Source organism: Fusarium proliferatum, assembly GCF_900067095.1.
Source record: "Fusarium proliferatum ET1 genome assembly, contig: FPRO_scaffold002, whole genome shotgun sequence".
Lineage (NCBI taxonomy): Eukaryota > Fungi > Ascomycota > Sordariomycetes > Hypocreales > Nectriaceae > Fusarium > Fusarium proliferatum.
The window spans coordinates 3631928-3650721 of NW_022194791.1; the positions used below are offsets into that span (position 1 = coordinate 3631928).

The 18794-nt window shown below is 47.5% G+C and overlaps 5 protein-coding genes across 5 annotated transcripts; 3 read left to right on the plus strand and 2 right to left on the minus strand.

Moving 5' to 3' along the window:
* Positions 1-450: 450 nt before the first annotated feature.
* Positions 451-2460, plus strand: FPRO_02602 (uncharacterized protein; the record flags this gene model as incomplete). The annotated part of the gene is made up of 4 exons (XM_031227279.1): positions 451-524; positions 601-859; positions 915-1334; positions 1381-2460. The coding sequence occupies 4 exons, from the start codon at positions 451-453 to the stop codon at positions 2458-2460; spliced, it is 1833 nt and encodes a 610-aa protein (XP_031077731.1).
* A 1408-nt stretch (positions 2461-3868) lies between these two features.
* Positions 3869-6395, minus strand: FPRO_02601 (uncharacterized protein; the record flags this gene model as incomplete). Its single annotated transcript, XM_031227280.1, has 4 exons — positions 3869-5320; positions 5372-6086; positions 6158-6315; positions 6372-6395. 4 exons carry the CDS (start codon positions 6393-6395, stop codon positions 3869-3871), a joined length of 2349 nt encoding a protein of 782 aa, XP_031077732.1.
* Positions 6396-10074: 3679 nt separating this feature from the next.
* On the plus strand, positions 10075-10401 carry FPRO_02600 (uncharacterized protein; the record flags this gene model as incomplete). The annotated part of the gene is made up of 1 exon (XM_031227281.1): positions 10075-10401. One exon carries the CDS (start codon positions 10075-10077, stop codon positions 10399-10401), a length of 327 nt encoding a protein of 108 aa, XP_031077733.1.
* Positions 10402-15592: 5191 nt separating this feature from the next.
* FPRO_02599 (uncharacterized protein) lies at positions 15593-16550 on the plus strand (the record flags this gene model as incomplete). Its single annotated transcript, XM_031227282.1, has 3 exons — positions 15593-15637; positions 15691-16396; positions 16444-16550. 3 exons carry the CDS (start codon positions 15593-15595, stop codon positions 16548-16550), a joined length of 858 nt encoding a protein of 285 aa, XP_031077734.1.
* A 242-nt stretch (positions 16551-16792) lies between these two features.
* On the minus strand, positions 16793-18368 carry FPRO_02598 (uncharacterized protein; the record flags this gene model as incomplete). The annotated part of the gene is made up of 4 exons (XM_031227283.1): positions 16793-17497; positions 17548-17748; positions 17805-18006; positions 18073-18368. The coding sequence occupies 4 exons, from the start codon at positions 18366-18368 to the stop codon at positions 16793-16795; spliced, it is 1404 nt and encodes a 467-aa protein (XP_031077735.1).
* Positions 18369-18794: the final 426 nt, after the last annotated feature.

Here is an 18794-nt window from a genome sequence, read left to right on the forward strand (position 1 = left end):
CTCTTGGCTCATTAGAAATAGATGAGATGGTAAAAACCAAAAGACAGATCTGAATGCGACAGGCGCAAAAGTTAAGTTGAAGAAAAGCAGAAAGTTTCAGAGCGCCTCTTCCTCATGGGTAAAAGACCCTTCCATGCTAGCGCTAGCAAGAAAAAATCAAGGTGAACAATAAAGTGGAAACGGTCTCCCGGCGCTAGTACCCCACAACACATGCTTCACCGTCGGTGAGCCACGCGCCTCGGTTAAGCCTTAAAAGGCACCTGCTTTAATAAAATGTTAGTGCTAGTGTTAGTTAGTGCTATAGCAGGGCCCCTTCCCCAACTGTTGAAGGAAGCTCCAAATTCCATACCCACCCACATCTTGTCTACCCACTCACTATGACATGACGACAACATTCCTTTCCTTATAAACCATCATCAACTCACGTCGAAGTCAAAGTCGACAGCAACGATGGCTCCAGGTACAGCTCAACAGTCGCAGCAGCGGCAGTTTGTGCATCCCACCGCTAGTCATGCCAAGAAAAAGTATGTAGAATACCTACCTAGGTATTTCATCCCACTTTGAGAGCTCTCAGTACTGACCATGCCTTTCTCAATTTAGAGCTCCAAGCGCATATTCTATGCAGCCGATTTCCGCCTTCTACTGGTTCTTCGGTGCCGCTCTCGTGTCCGCCTGGTTCGCCCCGATTCAAGATTGCGATGAGACCTTCAATTACTGGGAACCGACTCACTACTTGTCCCATGGCTATGGCCTTCAGACGTGGGAATATTCTCCAGATTATGCTATCCGCAGCTGGCTCTACATCGCCTTCCACGCCATTGTCGGCAACGTGCGTCGAATATTTCCTCACTCGAACAAGGTGAGTTGTATACGATGAAATATACAAAAGAGGTCCATTGACGCCGAATCTTCAGGTTGCTGAATTCTACTTTGTACGATTTGGGCTGGCTTTTGTGTGCGCCATCACTCAAACGATCCTCTTCATGGTCACCAGTACCACACTCAACAGCCGAATTGGCCTCTTCTTCCTCATCGCGACTGTTGCCAGCCCCGGAAACTTCCATGCAAGCACTGCTTACCTTCCATCGAGCTTTGCCATGTATCTGGTCACTGTTGGAGCTGCAGCTTTCATGAACTGGCGAGGTGGTCTCAAGACTTCTCAGGGAATGTTTTGGTTTGCTGCTGCTGGAATTTTGGGATGGCCCTTTGCTGCTGCGCTTTGCGCGCCCTTCATGCTCGAAGAACTCATCCTGCTTGTATTTGGTGACAAGACAGCGTTGTGGGAAGCATTTGTTCGCATTGGCCGTGGTGTAGTTTCTGCAATCTTGCTTCTTGTGAGTCTCGTATTTCCCTGCTTCATGGTAGATCTGACATCTCTAGGCCGGCGACTACTTTGTCAACCTCTTCTTCTACAAGAAGGCGGTTTCTGTGACATGGAATATTGTCAAGTATAACATCTTTTCGTCAAACCATGGTCCAGAGCTATATGGAACAGAACCTTGGACATTCTACTTCAAGAATCTGGCTTTGAACTTCAACCTCTGGTTTGTTCTGGCTCTTGCTGCTCTGCCTCTCTTCATACTCCAGAAGATCATTTCACCATCTGGCCAAGGGTTTCAGACTGGGTTAAGAACCGTCGTGTTCCTCTCCCCCTTCTACATGTGGCTGGCTATCTTCAGCGCACAGCCCCACAAGGAAGAAAGGTTCATGTACCCAGCCTATCCTTTCCTTGCGCTCAACGCAGCCATTTCTCTTCATATGATTTTGACTGCTTTAGGCAACTCTGATCCCAAGTCCCTTGTTGGAAAGATTCCTGCCAAGCTGAAGCTCCTGGTTGTTACTCTCACTATGATTCTGTCTATCGATGTCGCTCTTTTCCGTGTCTACGGTATCTGGTCCGCTTACTCTGGACCTATGAAGATTTACTCTCCCCTGTGGGATGGAACAGATGGCAAAGAGCCCTTTGGCCGCGAGGAGGACACCGTCTGTTTTGGAAAGGAGTGGTATCGTTTCCCCTCATCTTACTTTCTGCCCAGGGATTTGCATGCCAAGTTTGTCCGCTCCGAGTTTAGAGGTCTTCTGCCTGGTGAATTCGCTGAAGCCGAGACTGGTTTCGGCTTTTGGAGTGGCACTTGGCTTCCAACAGCGGGTATGAATGATCATAACGAGGAGGATTTGAGCAAATACACTGAGCTCCCCGCGTGTGCGTTCTTGGTCGACACTCAATACCCAGAGAGAAACGACCCTCTGCCGCCAAATGAACCCGACTACATTGTAGATGAGAAGAACTGGGAAATTGTCAAGTGCGAGCCTTTCCTTGATGCTGCCAAGACACATATGCTCGCAAGGACTCTTTGGGTTCCCAATGCGTCATTCATCCCGGACAAGTTCAAGAGAAAATGGGGTAGGCACTGTTTGTTGCAGCGAAAGAAGGCTGCTGAGCCTGCTGCTGTCAAATAGAAAGCTTTCGGGATTTTGTGAGCGAGCGACTGCGTTGATAGTGAAAGATAGAAAGTACTAATCTGCCAGATAGATAGAACAGGCCGAATAAAATTGGATAGTACTCAAATAGTTCAGTAGTGCTCATGCATGCATTGTGCGTCACATCACTTCAGGTCTTATCCCTACCGCCTGCTGTGGTACTCTTTACCAAACAAATAAGGCGAGTGAGGGCCTCGAAATCCTTGATTTCAACACATCCAGGCTATTTTCAGAGGGTCATGGTCACAACGGCAGAGCCCTACCTTTGTAAAAGTGTCTGGTACCACGAAAGGCATGTATCTTTCCGAAGAGCCTCAGGTACCAGCCCGTCGGTTGTATTCATACACTCATGATGAGCGATGCTCTCCTTTGATACGACGCTCTTAGATCCACAATCATTGCTGGGATTATGAGTATAGAATCGAGTACTTACGCGAAGGATATCGTGGTACTGAGCTAGGTTCTTGTCAATACGACCAACCCTCCACATTCTCGAGTCCGAGCACGCCTCTTGCCTTAGCAATAATCTTGGCATCAGATCAGTGCTCCAACCTTGGTTTGAAGCAACCTCCTCAGGTGACAACATCTCGTATATCGCTTGTATGGCGACCAGTCATGTCAATAATACAAACATTTCACAGCTGCAGCCTTCACAATGAGGAAACTGGGAAGTAAGTAAAAATGCAGACAGTCTTGGCACGAAGAACCCAAATAAAACCAATGCTGAACAAGAGTCACACAGCTGCTACAGGATTGATGATGTCCAAGACTATTTTCGCCGCCTGAGGTCAGTCGAGCAACTTGCACTTGTATCATGATCTCAGCGGCACACTTGAGTTGAGGAGGATCGAGAAAACAAGATTGAAAGGCTTTGATGCAGTGGAGGTCAGCCGAAGTGCTACCGCCAAGGCGAAATTATGCTTTGACTATAGTAACAATATATGTCGATGTCAGCTTGTGATAGAATTTAGCGTAATAGAAATAGCATACAGCAGGGTGCATATGCAAAGGGCGTGTTTGTAGTTTGCGGGGAATGCCAGACGCAGCGCATTCGTATCAGACAATGCATCGTGAGGAGAGCCTAAACCTCTGATGGCTGTGTCTCTCCGGTAGCCTTACATACTCAAGTGGGCGTGCCACATACTGAAACAACCGAGTGATCTCTTTGAAGTAGGAAGTTTGATATAGATAGATCACCGATTCATGATCGCTATCAAATCAGCACCGACTGTCACTCCAAGTAGTGCATTATACGTCTGTTTCGTATATATTCTACCAAATCCTAGTCCAAGAACAAGGAGAATGAGAGTCAAGTCCGATATATTGCTCCAAAATAGCAGAGAAACCAACAAACCCCCTTAAACAGAAATAGAGGTCGAGTAAACGACTAGTCTTCCATATCGAAAACCGAAATATCCGCTCCTGTGTTTAGAAAGTCGAACGTAAATAAAGAGTCATCTTCAGTTCGTGAACCATGATCATGGTACACTGCAGGAATATCCAAGTATTCCTCTTGGCAGGAAATTCTTGGTCTCTTGGTGAGGTGGTCCGCTTCCTCAGATTGTCGCTTCTGTTGAACAGGCCAAGACATTAAGACTGGGGTGTTGTTTAGTCCGATGCTTTGACCCACGTTTGCAAACCACGGTGAGCCGCTGGCGGAGTCCTCCAGTGGCTGAGTAAATGGCAAGAGAAGAGAAGAACTTGAGACGGCTTCACTGATAGAACTAACTGTTGAAAAGTTCTCTTGACCTGGTGGTGTGCCTCTAAAAGAGCTCACCACACTTTCCTGTAAAGAGCTGGAAGATCTTGTTGAATGCAGGCTTGGCAGGTCGTTGAAGGCTAAAGAAGGGGTGTTCTCTGCTTCAGGCGATCGTTTCTGGCGCACAATTCTAACCAATAGACCCAGGATTCTACTAAAACTTAAGGCGAGGTTGTCAACATGGGCTTGCTCGGCAGCCGTTGCAAATCGATCCCGAAGAGCTTCCAAAATTGTTATTTCCTCTTCTGGCCGACCGGGGGTGCCATCCGCTTCTCCTATTGGCTGCAATAAGGTATCTTTAGCAACTATGAAAGCAGCCGCTAGTGGGAAAGTTGCAGCCAACCGAGGAAGGGATGAGGTCGCAGACTCATCACTTCCAGACACAGCGGGTTGACTTCGAGAATTTCTCTTCGTCTTTCTGGAGCTAGCGTGGTCGAGAGATTTGTCTTGGCCTAGTATCTCTTTCAAAGTCTCAGAAATGTGCAAATCAGGCTTTGTACCCGTAGCCAGTAAGAAAACAAGACAGCATGCTTTGGCATCCTTGAACGGCTGAGTAGACCTCGTGTCACCATTATCTTTGCTTAAACACATCCTTGTTGCGAAGAAAGATAACATGAGAGAGAGTGTTTCAGTGGACGTCAAAGCCATCTGCATGATGCTATGAGTCGAAGACCACTGTTCCAATCTTTGTTGTAACTGTGCCAGTACCTGGTGGTGCCTCGAAGGATGTAAGCTGGGTGCACCGGCCGCATGGAAGGCCTGGTAAACTTCATCCTGAAGTTTCGCAAGCTCTAGGCGGGCTAATAAATCGGGTTTTCCTGTTCCGGTTTCGTCAAAGGAAGGGGGTATGCCGGAATCATAGCCTGGTAGCCAGGCTGTAGACCCACGGAATATTGCAATATTTTTGTCTCTGATATATAATGATCTAAAAACTTTGTGTCGTTCCAATATGTCTTCGGGTGGAAGGCCATCGGAAGATGCATTGCTTTGATGAAGGCCCATGGTGCGAGCCAGCAGACAGGCTTGGGCGAAGACGAGTTCTGCAAGCGAAGTCGTGCTGTACTGCTCGGCCACGTAACTCTGCCGCAATAGTCAGTTCATTTTCACAATAAGAGCCGAGGTGGATCTTACCAAAAGAGCAAGTGCTTGGACATTAACGAGCCTTGGTGTTAAGAATACTCGAGGGTTATTGACAGCCATTTTCAATGTCTGCAGGAGTGTTTGGACAAAGTGGCTGTTGCCCTGAATCGTGGGTTCTTTCTTGATGCCGAGAAGAATAATCACATTGAAACAGACAGCCCAACCTTCATCTGCAGGCCCAATAGGTTGTGAATAGATTCGGTCGACGTGGGGTTGGAAATTAGATCGCACAAAGACATCAGTTGCATAATCGACATTCTTGAAGAAAGGACCGATGACAAAGCTGAGGAACTGTCGAGGTGGGAGACATATACCGACAGGATGAGACAGCATGTCTAAGTGAGGCTCGTTACTTGCCTCGTTGAGCATCTCTTGCAAAATCATATGCTCAGAAACAGTATTTCCCCCAGAGTTATTGTTCTCCGAGGCACAAAATAATGGATGGTCGCTAAATTCCCTGCAAAGGGCATAAAGAGAGCATGGTCCATGATAACGATCAAGTGATTGTGATGTATTTCTGACAATATGCCGGTTTGTGTGGGGGGTTGACGTTGGATCCGTCCCAGAATGGTTCTCGAGGATCCATTCCTCAGCAGGAAGGGATAAAGATCTTACACTACTCCCACCTTTGACGAGTGATGTCAAGTCAGAGAGATCATTCTGGATGCTGTGCAGTTGGCCTTCGAGCGTCTCGAAGTTTTGACACCTGAAACACAAAAGGTTTGTAAGCCTTTGTGCACCAGTCATGGGGGAAACAAATGGCGCTTCCAGACTCACAAGAGTTTGACATGATTGACGCGCTTGCCGGGAGACGAGTATCGACACTCAACACCGTCTCGCTTGCAACTTTCACATTGCGGCCGTTCCCTTCCACATCTAATTTTTCGTGCTCGGCAGTGCGCACAAGCCAAGTCGTGTGTAGACCACATTTGCGGCTGTTTCCTTTCTCGTCAGCCAATGCTAGCAAGTTCATTGATGCTTTTAAACAAACCTCTTTGCCCTGGTTATTCCACATTTTGTTCTTGGTTGCAGATGAAAAAGAGACAAAAGCTCCGGGATTCGATCAGTTTTCAATGAAAGATACAAGGATATAGATGAGTGGCCAAGCACTGGATGCATACAGTCATTTGACAGGTCTGAAAGAGGGGGAGCAGGCTCGTTAGGAGGACAAGAATCGCGGTACGACAACCGATATCATTACGTGAGAAATTATCTTTAAGAAACAGGTCAGCGAAACGTTCAAAGGAATGGTTTACCTCGAGGAAGATGTGGAGGCCTTGTCTCCCCCACGGCAAGACAGTGGCTTGCTCGCTGGCATAATGATGATCAAGGCCGCGATACCGTCAGCTCCATCAGTACAAGCATACAAATCCGTGTACATCCATGGTAGCTTAGTCGATGGATTCGAGGTTACACACTTCGTCATATCGTAGGTGACCCCGTACGTCCTTGCCTAGCTATTGGTATCGCTACATCTTGCGTATGGGCGCCGGACTCGGGGGCGCCGCTCTGATGGCAACACAGAAATGTCTTGCAGAAAATTGGCGCTAGAGTCTTAACAAGGGGGGTATTAGAGGTCTCGTGTTGGTAAGAAAACAAAGGATTACAAAGAAGAACTCTTCACTTGTAAACACTTTGATGGAGGTTGAAATGTACGAGCCAAGTTCAGCAGTCAGCTTTACCCGGATGAAAGGAAGGTGTGTACTTCCTACCTACCTAGTACCTAAGGTACTTAGCCGTATTTTCCATTGAGGTACGTAGTACCTGACCAAAGCTAAGGTACTCCTTCCAACATTAATTGTAACCCGACGTAGGTATGGAATTAGCGGACCAAGCACCTTCCTTTCAGATACCAACCTTAAGGGAGGCACGACTTACACAGGCCCCCAGAATTACTTAAGCTTTTGCGTCACATCAAACTCGGGCTTGATGATCTTGGCACTTTTGTCCTTCTTCAGTTTCCATCAACAAGGCTTGAACAACTCATTGGAGACTTGACGATTATCGATTTTACAAGGATCCTCCGTTTTTGCATACACGAAGTAAACGACAGCCTATGATGATTTGCGGTGCTCATCCTTGCCGCGGCGGGCTAGAAAAGCTGAAGATTGCACTGCCGGCAGATGTTTCACGCACATGCTACAGGGCCAAATATGGCACTATGCATCCTTTGACAGACATCCTGCATTCATAATGCCTGGTTTACTCTGTACACGCCTCCATTTCTCAGTCAGAGAAATGGCCGAGGAGATCGCCTAAGAGCAATAGAATACGCAATCAATCAATTCATACTTATACCGATTTCGGGTTTCGAGAACCGAATGATCTGGGCCATTGAACACTGGGTATCGACATAGTAGCTCAACGTCTTCCCTGTGTCCTGTGCCACATTGTCGAGGGTCTGTCTTGAACTGCTCAAAAGCTTAATCTGATTCTTGACCACGGCCCTAATTCTGCAACTGGGTGAGAACGATACGAGCATTAATTGGGTAGAACGTTGCGACGCGGCAAGGCTGAGCTGCTGTTTGTCCTTCTGAAGCATTTTTCAGGTCGAACCAGTCGGAACTGCAGGCAGCTTAGTATGACAGAGGCGCGCACCGGGGCGGAATGTTGGAATGATGTAACACTGAACATGCTTCAGTAAAAAAACGATAAGCATGAGCACAAAGAGACCAAAGCCTGCTCACCGAAGACTTCAGATGGTGAAACCAAGGGTCTGACAATGGCCGCAGTTTGTTGTCACAAGCAAAGTATCGATATTCAAGAATGTTTCAAAGAAAGAATACAGTCAAAGACTGGATTTCTGTGCAACCGAACGACCAAGACATCGTTCAAAGGCAGTTTTTTTCAACGTCCTGTGCCAGATTCAACCTAGGGAGCTTCACGAGGAGACGTATTGGGTGAGCATCGTATCCATGACTGTCCTACGAAGAAACGAGACAGAGATAAAAGAGACAAAAGGCAAAATTTGGCAGATAACCACAAAACCCCCCCATTTCCCTCCTCATGGAAGTGTTGGAGTGCCACACAGGGATCTGCTGGCGGGATCCTTGCATGCTGATCGACAGCCATTACAACTCGCATCGAAAATGACCAGGAGGCTGTTTTTTTAATATCACCAACGAGGATAATTGAACTTATCGAAACTTCTTAACGGCAAAATGGATCCTGAAATTATGGTTATGGCCAGCCGGTTCGAATGATCTCGCCATAATCAAGTCAGCACCGGTTGAACAAATAAGCTTCAGATTGGAACTATTTCATACATGCCAAAACTGCCTGTTCGATGTCGATGATATGAGTCCTCATTTTGCATACACGGGATGCTGCTCACTGAATGGACTGATGAGGATAATCACCGATATCTTTAATGTTGCCGCAATGGGAGCATCTACCACGTGGAAATAAGGCCGAAGTCTATCGGGCACGCCTACACACATTGGATTCAGGTACTGAGAGCCGCCACCAGGAAGCCAAGGAACGATCCCGCGTTAGGGGGAGCTGGTGGAATTGAGGGTGTGGTGACTGACAGTTTACAAAATCACGACAACATCCAAAGAAACATACGGGCTAGGAGAAGATGAACAAAGTTTCATCAGTCTTACTCCCACAACCCATAGGCTCCGTTCTCAAAAATCAGCATAAGTGGGGATTAAACATCCAGTCATGCCGAAATGCCGGCCGCCGGCTTACACGGCCTTCCTGATACATTGGCACGGATTGCCTACATTACATTGACGGAGGAAATACCCTCCGCGCTACAACGGATGAGGCTTACGCGGGAACGGGCCGGTCTGACGCAACATGCGGGTTTTCTCTTCCAGCCTTGGAAGTGTTTCCGAGTGGTATAAACACGCCGACGGGAAACTAATCAGGTTGGAATAAGAACAAGTCGGGCACAACCTGGGGCTGTGACCAGTCGGAGATATGCTTACTTCTATGAACCGCGACGACTGATACGAAAGCGGGAGGAACAGGGTCTAAGCCGCGAGGCCAGATCACGGCTTACTCGCTCAGCCCTATGAACTGATCAATCAGCGCTAACGGCGTCGATGTCATTGCTGACATGAGGCCTTGCTCATTCCACAGTTACTCGGCTAGACAGGCAACGACTCTGGGTATCGAAAAGAAACACAACTTCTGAAACGGAGTTGTTTCTCAACCCGTCAGAGGTTTTCCTTTGGAGAATGATAATCTGCAAGGATGATCATTGTGGACGCCACATTCAGCTCCTTTCACGATGATCGTTGGCTAGGTTTGAGCATGTTTATCAGACGGACTTTGGGCGTCGGTATCGCGCTCTCGCGCTTTCTTCCAAGTCCGAAGGTTGTTTGACGCATATCAGCTGATGTGGCGTGTATCCCAGTTGAGTTTGAAGACGTTTTATTGCCAAATAATATCTAGGCGGTGATAAGCATTTTGCGCTTCTGCCCTAAAGAGTTACATGCCACTCAATCCTCACACATATTATTTCTTATCTTGGAAAATCTGACTGAAAAGCCACACCCTGTTTGATGGGTTCTTTTGTTTTTTTATGTCAGATTAGTCAAGAACGGAAAGTATGATGAGTGACATGCTCTACATTGAGAGAAGCATGAAGCCCAACATTCAGCAATAATTTTGGTGGTCAGTCATCTACGAAGCAATCAGTGGATATATACTTGTTACTGATGTTTTATACTTTCAAATTCTCAATGTTACCTAACGGCTCTTATTGGTATTGTTTGCTTTCTATTGCCCGAATGAGATTGATGCCAAACATAGTTGCCATCGTTGGCAGCAACCTTGGAACCAATACGGATCTAGTCACCTGGAGAGAAACCAACAAGCATAGATCGGCCCTAAATCAACCTTATGTCCGTGAACTAATCGCGGATATAAACAAATATCGGCCCCAAAACCTCAAGGTTAGTCTGACAATACCAACAGTGAGCATCGAGCTATATGCTATCGATGACAGATTACAACCCACCATCTCTTTCAACGAATCGGACGACTACCACTCACCATCTATTTCATAAGTCTCGAACTCATCTCTGCATAGATAATGCAATGTTTGCTGTCAACAGTTGCTTCGTGAACCCCATGTCTATCTCCCCAAACAATGTCACACAAGATTGCGCGCGACACGGCAAACTTGTCCTCGCCGATCCCGATTCTCTGTACAACTCAACCCAGAGCCCTCCCGTCTTTCAAGCATTGCTGGCCATCATATCAGTAATCCTAAGCGGTAAACGAGGAGACCAGACCTTCCGTGTTGACGAGATGTGCCCCCACGAGGATATTGAGTGGCAGGGAGACTGACGTGCATATCATTGACGGGATACTACGTTGTGATGTCACGACACAACTGCAAGAGTTGGCAGGTAGATACTAAGTGATACATGTCTCTCTCGTTATATGGATGTTGTGGAGTGTGTTCATGTAGTATCACCAAGGAAGTTGTTGTGTTGATAGGTCAACAATAACTGGACATAGAAGATCCCCCGATTTCATCTCTAGAGCACCTTGAGCTGTTCTCAGTAAGTGAGATAAACATGCAGATTAATTTGACTGCTACAAGCTAATAATATGCAGAATGAACCACAGAGTTGAGTGGCATGCGAACTTTGCTGCAAATATATCTACCATGGCAGCGGAAGCTATCCCAGTCATGACAGTCCATGAGCACAACAGACTGCAAAGCGGTGATCTCTGCAACCTGTGTATCTTTCCGTATGTCTGGAAGACTCATCCTGGCAATGATCGTAACTCTTCTCCCCGGTCTCCCAAAACTGTCAAAGCCCCGTTCGGGGAGGTAACAATGAGGCGTTCTTTAAGCTACGCACTGAGACATACAGACGGCATTATATCGGCATATGTTGCAGCTCCGATATGATACGGATATCGTATATCGAATTGTATTTCAACCGAAACATCAAGAACTCCGCCAGTCTATTGTCCCGTTTGTTTTTGTTGGCGTTTACCCCTGAATAGGCAACTTCTGTGCTCTCTATCCTTGACCTGGAGGCAAACGGCATTCTTTGTTCAAGAGCCTGCCTTTGTACTCCTTTATCGGAGATTATATGACACAACATATCTCTCTCCTCCAATTCAGGGTCCACGCAGCATAACGCCGCATAACCATAAACCCTGTCTGTCCCCTCGCCATCACTTGCCTTTATAGTGTCTCATAGCTTAGCGGCGATCTCGAGAAACTCGCTCTTCTCCTGCAATCGGCGGGTAGTCGATGGGGACTCTATTTTCTATCTGCCTAAGGTCTCGAGTTACACAATCTGCTTTGTGAGAGGATAACCCCATATCCTGGATGAATGACACTTTGATAAAATGATCTGCTTATCACTGCAGATGTTTCATATGTCAGATCGACGATCATACGCTTGTTTCCTGGTAACATGTCTCGGTGCACTTGGTATGGTATTGATTATGCTGAAGAACAATGTACTCAACCCAGCTGGGAGCCAAACGCATGTAGATTGCCTGACAAAATCAAAAGTAACTATGGAAGGTCCAATTCTTAAGGAAAGGCTTTGAACTATTCGTAACACAAGATCAATCTAACTCGGAGTATGACCCCACGATGTGCTTGTCTCATGCCAGTCACACTTAAGTCCTTGGAGACCCCTTCATCATGATGCCGGACTTTCAAAGAATAAGAAAGCATTATTCGGCCACCCCTACTTCACAGTTACATTTTATAAAGACCAATCATGAATCAGAAATGGACAGTCTCATATGCCGTCAGGTTTGGGCCTAATCAAGTAATCTAGGCGCCGGTGGAGGTAGCGGGGTCAACAGTAGTAGTTGCAGTCGTAGTACCCGCGGGGCTAGCTGATGAAGTTGTAGGAGTGTCATCGACAGGGGCGCCATCGACAGCCGATGAAGTGGTAGCTGTTTCAGTCGCAGAATCAGTAGAATCTGCAGTAGGCTCTGCAGAATCAGTAGGGTCAGCAGAAGGCTCTGCAGAACTGATGGCATCAGACGAGGGATCTGCTGATGAAGTTGAGTCTTCGGCAACAGGGGCTGTTGTAGCACTTGTAGTAACGGTAGTTGTGACAGTTCCAGTAGCTGCGGATGTAGTGTCGGAGGAGGCCGCTGCGGGAGAAGAAGTAGCCGCTGAAGCAACAGGTGAGCTAGCGGCACTCGTAGTATCCGTTGTAGCTACTACTACGGTTGTAGTAGTTGCGGCTCCAGAAGCACTGGCTGGGTCCGAAGAAGCAGGGGCTGGTGAAGCGGCGGGAGAAGACGAAGGAGTCACGCTGGCGCTTGTGGACGCGGGATCAACAGTGGATGTCACAGTGGCAGTAACAACTACTGTAGAAGTTGAGTCAACAGTGTCAGTCACTACAGAAGTCGCATCGATAGTCTGAGTCTCAGTGCTGGTTTCTGTAGATGTCACATCAGTGGGAGTTTCGGTAGCTGTTACAAAGACAGTTTGTGTTGTTGTCACAGTGGCCGTGCTTGTGTCAGTAGCATTGACAGTTGCAGTGGTGGAAACAGTGTCGGTCTGGAAAGCCGTGGCCGTCGTGTTGACTGTGGCAGTACTGTTGACAGTTGAGGTCACTGTATCGGTCTCGAAGGCAGTGGCTGTAGTATTAACAGTCGAAGTCACTGTGTCAGTCTGGAAGACGGTGGCTGTAGTGTTGACCGTTGAAGTCACTGTGTCAGTCGCAGTGGTGTTGACTGTTGCAGTAGTGAAAGCCGTATCGGTTTCGAAGGCAGTGGCTGTAGTGTTGACAGTTGAACTAACAAAGTCTGTTGTAGTAGTATTTACTGTAGCAGTCGTGAAAGCTGTATCAGTCTCGAAGGCAGTGGCTGTAGTGTTAACAGTCGAGGTGACAAAGTCTGTTGCAGTCGTGTTGACTGTTGCAGTCGTAAAAGCTGTATCAGTCTCGAAAGAAGTGGCTGTAGTGTTGACAGTGGCAGTGACGAAATCCGTGGCTGTAGTATTTACAGTTGCCGTGGTATCAACAGTTGAAGTAACGAAAGCTGTGTTGGTCTCGACTGTTGTAGCAGTGACATTGACAGTTGAGGTGGTGTTCACCGTAGCAGTTGTGAGAACCGTATCAGTCTCAAAGGCTGTCTCTGTAGCATTGACAAAAGAAGTTTGAGTGACAGTAGTAGAGTTTGTGGCAAAGACAACAGTTGTAGCAGTAGTCGCTTCGGTGGTGAAGTCGGTCTCCGTGGAGGTGAATAGCACCGTAGAGTTAACTGTAGCAGTCTCGGTGCTGGTCTCGACATCAACCTCAGTAGTCGTGAACACAGATGTGTTATTAACAGTGTCAGTCTCGGTGCTGGTGACCTCCTCTGTCTCTGTAATGGTAAAGACAGCAGTGGAGTTAACAGTTGCAGTTGTGGTGGCAACATCCACATCAGTCTCTGTAGACGTGATCACGACCGTTGAGTTGACAGTAGTAAACTCAGTCTCTGTGGCGTTGACAGTTGCGGTACTGGTCGTAGCAACAAGATCCACCTCTGTGGAGGTCACCACAGCCGTTGAGTTAACGGTATTGGTCTCAAACACGGACTCTGTCATTGTAACAGTGTCCGTCGCCGCAGCAGTGATATTCTGCGTCGCGGTGGTAGTCACATCTATGGTTGCGGTTGAGACGCTTGCTAAGGTGTTCTGTAAGTAGATGCTCTGTATCTTTCATGGCTCTTTTGCTACTTACCCGGTGGGCAGGGGACTGCAAGGGCAGACTCGGCTGCCAGAAGGCCGAGGCCCACCAGAGTGTTGAAACGCATTGCTTCGAAAGAGCTGTGCCGTGTTGTAGAGCTTCAGAAGAGATTGATATAGAAGCAAGGATCTCTCAGGGGAAATGAGATTATATAGAAACATGACCACTTGATCCTGCGAACGGGACGCCTTGTCCGAGTGTGTTGTCAGTTGAGAGCCATGGCGTCAACCTCCCCTCAGTAATCGGGCCATGTAGAAAATTTATCGCCCTATCATTTTGAACCCCAGATCTTTTCCCGCCAATTCTTGGCCTTGGATGCGTGTTTGTTGTTGAAACGATGTTTATGGCGTTCGCGTATTGGGTTGATTTGGCCGAGGACATCTTCGATACGGGAAAGAGGTTGATAAGACGATTTTTTGAATAAAAAAATCGATTGCATCTTATGTTGAGGCCGAACCTTGAGGAAGACTCCATGCGGAGATGTTGAGCATTTGAGCATATTTGAGGCTCTTGGGGCTCTTGAGGATATGACATGTCTTGGTGAGATTGGAGACTATAAGAACAATATTTCGATACAGGCATGCGGTTGCCCAATCTGGAATGGATATGGTGCTTTTGTACTCTAGAGTCTTCCTTCCTATGAGGTTTGAGTTTCCTGTGATCGTTGAGTTGAAGGTTGAGGGAAGGTTGAGGTTAAGCGGATTAAAGTGGGACGCCTTCTGGCGTTGACAAACTGGGTCCCGTGTACCACTACTTACCTTGATAGTCCTTCACAACCCAAACAGTCTTATTTAAGCATAATTATTTCGTTTATGGGGAATTGATTGGGTGCGCTCTCGTATAAAAAAACATCGCTTATAGCTACTATACTTTTGTGTGGCGTCAAACGTTCAACTCCCCGAAAGCCAACAGCCGCGCGGTAAATTTCAACAGACTTAATGGCCACTTGCCGTTCTGTTGAGGGAAGATCAAACTATGGAGAAAGTCAATCAAGTGGCCGACAGCTTGTATAGAGTTCGTAGCCTCCAGATATATACGAAGGAGTTAATATCAAGACTATCGAGTGGGGATTAACTTATACCCGTTACTCTTTGAAGCATCATTGGCGGTGAGGATAGAATCTATCCGTGTTATCTGTTTAATAGTAGGAGGATTCTCGATTGGGGCAAGATTCAATAATGCTATCTATCAACTTACTTATCAGATGCAAAGATAGTATTTCGTCATTCGGACTTGCGGATGCTGACTAAATTAGCCTGCCCCTCCCCCGCGTTTTAGGACATTTGATGAAGCTGTCACCTCATCTTGAGGCTACAAAGCTACACTCACTCAACATAGTATAGGTAGCATAACATAACACAGCCAAAAACTCAGTCTCCTTCTATCAGCGCCCAAATCTTCTTTCCACTGGCTTTAAAATACGCCCGTTAGTTCTATTTATTCTTCTATTATTGGGGTTTCTGTTGTTTGTGGATGATATACCCGCTGTCCATCGTATCGCCACCTGATGAAGCTCAGAGAACCATAGTCTATGATGATGACGACTCACGATAGCTTCATCGATATTCTACCCAACGAAGTGAGCTCCCCCCAGAAAAAATGAGCCATTTTAAGGAATTGACTTTCTTTTAGACTCTCATCTCGATCTTGGCCCCCTTCTCAACTCAAGATTTACTCTCTTTCGCCCCGACTAACCGCCGCATATGCTCTCTTGTCACTCGTCTCCTTCACCAACGCCTGCTTCAAGCTGCGCCCCTTCCAGACAATAAGCTTATTTTAGAGTGTTACCACCCAAGCGATCAGCTTTACACACCTTATTTGGCATGCCGCTACCAAGGTATCGTGGGGCAAGACGGCCAGCCCATCAGCGACGATATGCCCGAGCTGTCTGATCTACGAGCTTTGTATGCCTCTTATAAGCCCGTATTCACTCCCGAGAACAGAAGTATCAAGAGGAGCCGAAGACGTCCCACGGAGGCGCAGCCCTCTGATGATGTTGAAGATGATACCGCCACTCAAGATGTGAACCTTGATGATGGGGAAATGTTCTCTCAGCTTTGTGCTGTTACGAACCTTGTCAAGGAGGGTCCAAGGAGCGGGCTATTCATAAGCCATGTTAACATTGTGGACGGGGTCATCCGCGTCTTCCGAAAGTGGCTCGCCAAGATGGCGAGCAGACAGGATAAGTCTCAGTCTGACTCTGAGAATATCATCTGGATTGATACGCATAACAACGTTGGGATACGGTTCAGCGTTGCACCGGCAGCATCTGAAACAATGCCGCTCATCTCAGGTCCAGATGATGAACCACCAGTTCACTACAAGCTTGTATATGAAGGTATGATTCTAGTTCATGATTGCACGATCTGTGCTGATTGGTGATAGAATTGCTCGTAAGAGCTAGTAGTCTTCTCTTGGCTGTGGAGAAATCTGCGGTGCAGGAAATTGGAAGCTCTGGAAAGACTCTTGTGATTCACGGCGCTGCCATGTAACTGAGTCGACTGTACTGAAATAGTTACTTGCCAATGATTGTTTGTCTTTGAGAGTTTAAGGATATTCCTTCATGTAGAAACGTTCCATGGCGGTTGTCACTCATAGATGCCCAGTTATCGTCAAGTCTAGTATTCTAGTCTAGATTGCGATACACATCGCCACTCATCACAAGCCATAGAATCTTATCAGCGTACATATAGGCCAGACATAAGAAAAGGATTCCTTCTAAAAGCATCCCCCCTCAGAGACTCGCCGATCTCTTGCCCGGCGCCTCTCCCATTCTTCGCAGCTGAACGTCGCTACCGGAGTCTGTGTCGTCCAGGAAACTCTCGCCGCTTCTTCCAACATGCTCATCATGCTCCACCCGTGTTTCGATCATCTCTCTATCCTGGGCCTGGGGGTAGCGTAGGTTTCTGTACCACTCTCGAAGGGGTTTCCCACTCGTCACAAAGAAAATCACCGCGTTCCAGAGTCCTTGGAGGGGAAGGACGGCGGCCGTGGCGACATGGTACTCGTAGGGAGACGTACCGACGAGCCAGCTGTGGATGCGGTTCAGACTGCTCGGGATCCAAGTCACCAGCACACTAAGGGCGAAAAGGAAGCTCGTGCGTAAGTAAGCCCGCTTGATGGGATCGTCGATGACGAATTTGTTGGCGGTTCGGTTTGTCGCCGATGTTATGCGACGGAGAGGGGACATGCTAGTTCGCTCTCTGCTGTCAATGCCAGGAGATATAGAGGTCGAGAAGTAGTGACTGTGAGATCCCTGCGCGACGTGTGGGTTCTCATCAAAGGAGACTTGAGGTGACGATGGACCAGCAGCGTAAGCGGGCTTGGGTTCACTAGGGAGATGGTTCGCTGAGGGTGTGGAGTGAACGACCTGTACTTCGGTGACGATAGTGCCGTAGAAACAGTCTTGAGGAACTGACAGGAACTCGACTTGACGTTGCTGTCAAGTGTTAGCTTATCATGTGTGTTATACATGTCAGGCAGACTTACAGCTTGGGGCTGGGGTGGCTCAAAAGGAGCTGGCTCTCGACTCCTTGAGGCAGTCAAACTCTTGAGTTGGTTCCGAGTATGAAAGACATGGTAGCCAACCAGGAAGTAGAAGAGGATCGAACCAGCGATGCAAACCCAGACGAGCATATAGTAAGTATATATACGAATTCCTTCCCAGTCCTGGTTGACCCAGCACCAGATCTGTCATCGAGTCAACAACAATGCCCTCTTTGTCTTGATATCCAGGGCGGACTTACAGTAGCCTCACCAAACACAAGGCCGCGGTTCGGGTTTCTAACCAGAAGCAACGCCATGGCAATAGCAAAAGGGCCACCGTAACAAATGAGACAATATATCCACCACCATCTGCGGAATGAGTCGGGTTTGGCGCGGAAGAAGAAGACGAGGAAGACGTTGAATGCCATGGCCAGAGACCACCAGGGATCAGACTGCATGAACCTACATGAGGTCAGTGATAACAGAAGGAGAATGAGAATGAGAATGAGATTATGAGAGGCAACTCACATATGAAACATGAAACTCTGTGCCTGACAAAGAGGCGAAGCGACGCCTAGTTCCAACCCATCCAAGGCGATGATACTCGCAACACTCGCACCGACATTCGCGACGCTCGCAAACACGATGAAGGTGTTTTGAACATTTCGAACTTTGGGCACAAGCGCATACGCGACGAAGATACAGAGGACAGCGACCAAGCTAATAGAGCCTCCTATGCGCTCAAACAGCACCAGCGTTGTCCTCTGAGTCGGCTCGAGTTCCATAGACTGCATGCCTCTCCCCACGACGAACTTGTGACTCATTCTTTTCTAGGTGGTGTTTTCTCGTTTCCCGAGTCCCCTAGTAAGGGAGTGCGAGGGAGCGAGTGCAAGAAGCAAAAGAAATGATTGGTATGAAGCAAACGAAGGTGAGAATGAGGATGGAGAGAATAAAAGAGAGCGAGAAGGAGAAGAAGAGGAGTGAGGTGACGTGAGGCGAGGGAGTGTCAAGTGATGCCCTTTTTTTTTCGCGTAACTTGTTGTTCAACTGTACAAGACGAGAAGAGAAATGAGAGATAGCACAAGAGAGTGACTGAGAGAGAGCGAGAGAGGTAAAAGAGAAGAGAAGAGAAGAGGGATAACAATGGTTTGAGTGAGTCGTCCAAGGAGGGCCAAGGTCGAAGCGTCGTGTTACATTAACGCGATGCAAGCACCCGCTTCTGCCGTTGCCGTTAGACGAGGGATCTTTTG